We start from the raw sequence: 6,865 nt of genomic DNA on the forward strand, positions 1-6,865 counted from the left end.
CACTCTACTCGACCGCTTCGGACAGCACGGAGGACAGCTACGTGCCCATGCGCCCCAGCACCTCTCCCTCTGCACCCGGCTCCGACTGTTCACCTGATGGCTACATCCCCATGAGCCCGGCTCAGCCACCTTCACCTTCCCTGTCGTCAGCACTGAAAAACTCACCAGCCCATTACCCGAGCTTCCCTCAGACCTGGAGCCCCCTCCAGTGAACCGAGACCTCAAGCCTCGTAGGAAATGTAAGCTCAGACCTAAAGTGCAACTGGCAGCCAGGGGGGTCCTGATAGTGGGGACACAGGTGACCTCCTTTGTTAGTGCCCTTGGCACATTTTAAAGCATTTCCTGCTCTAGAAGAGGGAGTGAATTGCTGTGTAAGTGGCTTATAGTACTGTAACATAGGATGTGTCTGCAGGGTTGTCTGTGAGCAGAGGAAGAGCGTCCATGCCTGCTTTTGCAGTTGAAGACTGTGTGGCTGCATTAGCGTGGTGCATGGCTTCAGCTCCACTCTGACTGCAAATGACCAAATGGAAGTAACCTTGGAGAGACAGCAGACTAAATCCTGCGGCTCTGAAGTACATGTACTGCTGTCTCACCAGCTCCATGACCTTCCAGGAACAGGACATCCAAACACTCAAATACTCAAACTCGATGTGTGGGCTGTTGGTTAAATTTCTGTTGGGTAGGCACAGCTGTCTTGGTTTAATTAGGAATTTCCTGCAGATACTTTTACTGATGGTAATTTTCCACTCTTGCTTTTCATGCCATCTCCAAAATCTGGGTTGCACTTCCAGCGGATATACTGGGGACAAAATTCAGCTTTGCAGTGGACAAATTGCCTAAACCTGGCCTTACCTTAAAGCTCTTTGGGCTGCAGAGCCACAGAGCTACTCAGAAATTGGTTCGGGAAATGATTCTGTGAACTGGGGACAGAAATACAGACCATTGCCAGGAAGCAAAGCAAGCTCAGGTCCTTTCACAGAGGGTTTTGAGAACGGAGTGGAAAATATACATTGGCTGGTGAGAGGAATGATTTTGATCTCTATGTGTAGGACCTTTTTGTTTAGAAGAGAGCCCAAAACCTGCTTTGACGTGTAGGCTGAACTGGCCTCACCTCTTGAAGGCAGCACATGCGGAGCAGATTTGAAGCAAGCACATGGATCTTGTGGGGCATTTGTTCTCCTTATCCTCATTGTATTTATTGCTATTTTAGGGTAAATGGGAGACTTTACAGCACTGACTGAAGTGGTCATTTGTTATTTATTTCTGTCTTGGTTATATCAGTTATGTTCTGTGAAATACTCTGTTAGTTTCTTACTGTTAATATAAAACGGCATTTTTCTAAACAGTCTGTACTTTTCATTAGCTCTGCTATTGGAAATTTAGTTCCTTTTGTATCTACTTGCAGCACGGCCACCTCCTCTGGACTTGAGGAACCTCTCCACAATCCGGGAGCACGCTGCCGTGACCAGGATGTGGACTGTGCCTTAGTAAGTCAACAAGAAACCTGCCGTTCCAATCTTTTAAGCATTAACACTGTGGAATGGAGTTAAAAATAACTTATCACATCCCACAAGAAACAGTTTCCTGGCAAAGTCCACAAACAAAAATTCCCCAGGGCTCCTTCCAGCATCCCCCAGGCTTTTGCTGTCTCTAAAAAGCAAGGCCCCCTTTCACAACAGGCAGCTCCAGCGTGTTCAGCATCAGGCAGTGCTGCTCAGTCTGTTTTGAAGGTTCTTTTTGAAAAGACTGGAGCTGGTCTGCACTCTGGTGTGGCTGCTGCAATGGCTAAGAGCTTCACAGGCCTTAATTATTGTTTTTTCAAAGTGATAGAGCCTTTTTTGTTCCTGAAAATTAATATAGCAAAGGAGAACCAGGTAAGATAAAGATCTGCCTGACTTGCAGCCTGGGTGTAGATTTCTGCGCTGCCACACAGCAATTCAGACTTGATCTGTTGGTGTGATCTTTTGTCACTGGAAATTAGTTGCAGGGTAAAACCAAATGCTTTTGGTTCCAAAGCCCAGGTAGTATGAACAGATGATACTGTTGGGCTCCAAGTACAGTGAAAGATTCATCTTCAGGGAACATGTGAGCAGGGTAGGGCGGCAGCCGGCTGGCTGGGAGGATCTTGGTGCTACGGGGAAAGGCTGACAGCAGAGCAAACTGTGCCGAAGTGTGCATGCAAAAGCCAGGAATTCCCACCAACCTCCTCTGCATACCCCAGGCACTCCAGAAAATGTGTTTTTTTCACTAGCATGAACGCCAGACATGGCTTTTCCACTTCCCCACCTCAGGTGGTCATTTGGAAGGCAAAAGGGGCACGAGACGGGCACTCTCTCAATTGGAGACCCCCCTCCCAGCCATACAATCCAATGCTGGCTAAGCCCATCGGTTATGCTTGTTGGGGAAACCCAGTAGCCTGCCTCCTAAGCATCTCTGCCAGAGCGCTGTGGTTAATTAGTGCTGATGCAGTGCAGATTCCCGAAGGATAGCGAGCTCGGAGGGAGTTTGCATGTTTTGCATTAACAAAACTAAAAAAGAAGTATGCCCTGAACTAATAAAGCAAAAGTAATTATGCTGTTCATGCTGCACAAAGTGGCCATCCAATCTCCTAGTAACTAACGCCATTGTGCTAGCCTGCAATAATTTACTCACGATATACCTCTGAAAGTTATGTTAGTGGAAGAGATTTTCTTGTACAAGGGCTGAGTCGCAGACATCTCCATAGCACATACGCTGTGTTCAAAGCCAGACAAGTTTCTCTGCATGCACCTCCAGTAGCTGATTAATTCACATCAGTCTCTAAAGTGCGGATAGCCGCGCAACTAAGTAAGTGCCCCATCAGCACATATTACCCGGATGAATGATATCTGACTCTGTGCCCCTTGCCGGCGCATTCCTCCAATGTTTTATGCTTTCTGTCATACCAGAGACGGCAAAGTTTCATAAATCCCAGAAAAAAAATCAACAAAAACACTTACAGCAATACAGCACACTTTTTCTAGAACTAAGGAGTGGTTTTGGACATCCTTTCCATAAAGGCTGCAGCGTTAGTGTGAGTTTATTCACCATATGGACTGTGTCAGGCTTTGGCTTCATTTCAGAGCATCTGTAAGATGCTTCCTTAACCTCTCCTGTGTTTTTCTTCATAGCAATCGAATGAGCTTTATCTCACCAGAAAGAGACGGTATTAATTCAGCAAGAATATTTGCCAATTCAGTTTCCGGAGAAGAGGAAGAAAGTTACATTCATATGGTAATCTTCATTTTCACACAGCCATCCTTTGCTTTATTCTGCTCTGTCACATTGATGGAGAATGCAGAAGTTTGTTTTCTAAGAAAAAATGTTGAGGAGGTTTGTCCTTTGCCTTCTGTTTTTTTTAAAAAATGATGAAACGGTTTTAAACCAAAGACACTGGGACCAATTTACAGAGAGATAAGGGAAGCCCTTCTTCTGCTCTGCAGAACTCAGCTGCTCGCCCACGAATGTTGCTGAGCAGTTCCAAGAGATCACAGGGATCAGCCATATTTACATGAGAACTCATTAAGGCAAAGGAAAATTAAATCTTTTCACCTTTTAAAAGTGTGCCCTGCAGAATCTCCCAGGAAATGACAGAAAGCCGTTAGTGCACTTCCTAAAGAAACACACCAAATATTGTGCAGAAACAGAACTCCCATTAAAGTCTCTTATTGCTTCTGCTTTGGCTGGTGCCACTAACCCCACTTCCCATCCCATGAAAGAAGAACATCTGGCTTTGTGGCTTCCTTTTCTTCATTCACTCTTTAGCCATATCTTGCAAAAAGACCAGAATCTCAGTTTCCTTTGAGTTTTCAGTGGAAATGGATCTCAAATCCCTTGATCTGAGCCAATGTCTACAGATTTGGCTCCATAGCCAAAGCCCAACAGCAGTGGCTGTAGAAACATATTGCAAAACTGACCACAATCTCCGCGAACCATAGTCTCGAATTTTAACCCACACCTTTACTAGACCAAAATGTGCTCAGGAGAGCAGTTCCAGTTATAACTACTCCCCATTTGATTTTTCTAGCCATATAAAACCTTCCATACATTTGTGGTCATCTGGGATTTTCCCGAGATTAATTTTCATTTGCTAGATTTGAACAGAATTATCACCATTTCTTCAAATTCATAGAACGATGCTGGTTAAGAGGGCACCCCTGCAAATCTGAGCCTTCCAGGGGCTTCGGTTGAAAAGCTGGGCACAAGTCCTTCCTGATAACATTGAATTAAAATCAACCTGGTTTGCTTGTTTTGCCATAATTACCAGGAGAAAAAGGCTCTCACAGTTGTTTTTTTTTATGCCATCTCCAATTAATCAGCGTTATCCTGTGGTTAGTCACCAAAAGGCACCCTTGGCATAGAAAACTACGTGGGTGCTGACCCTACTCACTCGTGTTCTGCCAGACGAGTCTCGCACATAGCAGTTGTAGTCCTGCTTCCTTTTAGGATCATGTTTTAAGAGCTTTAAAAGTTTCTCTTCTTTTCCGACAGGAACACAGACAGGCAACATCTCCATACAGTGGTGCTTTTCCATGGACAAGGAAATCTAACCTTGATTACTTAGCATTGGATTTTAATTCTGCTTCCCCATCCCCTGTACAGAAGGTATGAGTCATCTGAAAAACCCCACAGCCTCCTATCTTTTTGTCTGCTGGGAGGAAAACAAGACAAAGATACTTAGGGCACCTCTGCTAGGTGCCCTAAGTATCATGATGAAGCCAATCGTGTTTCCAGCTGACTGCATTTGTGGCAGCCTCAAGATTGATATATAAAAGCACTATTAGGGTGATGACAAGGTGTCCCTAGTGTGACTCATAGGGATGCCATTAACACGAGCTCGGCAGAGGACAGGAGACCACGCTGGGATGTGCAGCCATGAGGGCTTGTGGGCAAGCTTGTTGGTGCTTGCAGGATCTCTGCATGCTCTTTCATTTTCATTTAGTCTCCACAAACCCTTTCCTGCTAGTTTACCCCCAAATCTCTTTGCAGTAACAAGTTTACAGGCCATGATAAATTCACAGGGTAAAACTCTACCATCTCTTGTAACATGGCAAAATGTGCATCTTTATTCTTGCATCACCAAAACCATTTCAATTTCCTTAGTAATGCTGAAAAAATACATTCCTTGTTCCGGAGAGCTTATAAACTGCCCAGGTGGTGGGTAGGTACCACTACAAAGCAATGAACTGTTGTCAGTTTGGGCCGTTTTATGTCCTGTGTATCAATTTACCCATCAGATAATACTCCTGGAGGCAAAAGCCTCAAGACTCCTAAGCTTTCTAATTTAACTCCCCAACTTCCCCATAGTTAAAATACAGTTAGGTTATCCCTGCAGCAGGATCACTCGGATAAGAAGAGAACGATTATCTGCATGGAAATAGCCAGAACAGCACGTTTCCCTCGCTCGCTGTGCTGGGCTGAGTGACAGGGTGACAGATGGATAATTATAGCTAAAGCAGGCTGTAAAGCAATGCTTTTGTCAGCTGATGTCACTGTGAGCTTCAAGGTGAAGTGAAGCAATCAAGGAACAAGGGAAAGGGAAAACAGAAAATCAAGCCAAGTTTCACTAGCATCCCTTTTCAACCCTAAAATTGATACGTTGGTTTTTCCCTCTCTCTCCCACAGAAGCCTTTTCTCTCTGAGGAGCAGAGAGTGGACTATGTCCAGGTAGATGAACAGAAGACTCAAGCTTTACAGAACACTAAGCAGGAATGGACAGATGAGAGGCAATCAAAAGTCTAAAGGAAGAAGATTTGGGATCTGGAGGACTTTGTTTTTTGCACTGGAACCACAATGTTAATGAAGCAGCTATCACAGTAGAGTTCAAAGGCAGAGAGAGTTGCAAGATGCTTACAGTCTGTAGAGGAACGGCATTTTAAATGGAAACCTTTGATTTCAGCTGGAAATAGTGTGTTGAATGAGTGAGTGGTTCACTGATGATTAAAGTAATGCATTACCCTTTTTACTGCCCTTACCAGTAAGCTACATGGTACCATTTTCTGGCATGATTCTGCGACGAGTCATACACTTAATGTTAACAAATCCACTACATGTTGCATTAATCTAGTTAGTTCTGCCTTCTCCCTCTGTTGCATAATTCCTAGTTGCTAAAGATATTTTTTGATATTCCTACAAATACTGCGGGTGCTCAGAGTGCTTTTACGGCAGCGGGCATCTGACAGGTATTGGTGACTAATCAACTAAGGGCTAAAATACTGAAACAATAAAAAGAACTTCGAATATATAGTGCTTAAGCAAAGAGAATTTTGGAAAATATTTTTCCCCTGGGTTTAAAAGGTCTGACTCTGAGCTGATGCTGTCAGAAACTGAAAAGAGGACTATGTACCTACCGATGGGACTGGAATGCATGGACTTTGACCCTCTAGATGACGGTCATTGTATTAAGCTTCTCTCCATCGTGGCTCATACTTGTTGCCTTTCTGTGTGGTTCCTACTGATGTTTTCTCCCCTATCTTGAGGAGTGTCTTCGGCACAGCACAGCACAGCTGCTCCTCTAGCAGGAGGCTGCAGGCACACAGCTCTTGGCTGGCCAAAAAATAGAAGGGGAAGCTGTGAGCCTGTTTCTGCAAGTCTTGGGAGAACTGGCAAAGGATCAAGAATGCTTTCATCTGAACTGCAGAAGAAACGCCATTGGAATTGCTGGTAGCAGTCGTCAGACTGATTGTTTCACTAGACCCACCCCCCAAAAAAAAAGAGAATTAGGAAGTGCAGCATGCTCTGAGAGAGGCCAGCAGGCCTGCCAAAATAAAACAACAATGCACTTACGCGGCGTGAGGACCTCTGGGTTCAGGAAGCTTATCTACCTTGGGACTTGTTACAGGCACTA

The 6,865-nt window shown here is 44.6% G+C and overlaps 1 protein-coding gene across 1 annotated transcript in view; it reads left to right on the top strand.

Annotated features, from left to right (window-relative positions):
- The window catches only part of GAB3 (GRB2 associated binding protein 3), a 66,344-nt gene extending 59,736 nt beyond the window's left edge, over positions 1-6,608 (top strand). The window contains 7 exon segments of the mRNA XM_063346461.1: positions 1-111; positions 114-239; positions 1,406-1,487; positions 3,150-3,252; positions 4,510-4,623; positions 5,644-5,736; positions 5,738-6,608. The exon segment at positions 1-111 is cut by the window's left edge and continues 16 nt beyond it. Coding sequence (XP_063202531.1) covers positions 1-111; positions 114-239; positions 1,406-1,487; positions 3,150-3,252; positions 4,510-4,623; positions 5,644-5,736; positions 5,738-5,818 — 710 coding nt within the window. The 3' untranslated portion in view covers positions 5,819-6,608.
- The last annotated feature ends 257 nt before the right edge of the window (positions 6,609-6,865 follow it).

This window comes from Chroicocephalus ridibundus, chromosome 9 (genome assembly GCF_963924245.1).
Source record: "Chroicocephalus ridibundus chromosome 9, bChrRid1.1, whole genome shotgun sequence".
In the NCBI taxonomy this organism is placed as follows: Eukaryota; Metazoa; Chordata; class Aves; order Charadriiformes; family Laridae; genus Chroicocephalus; species Chroicocephalus ridibundus.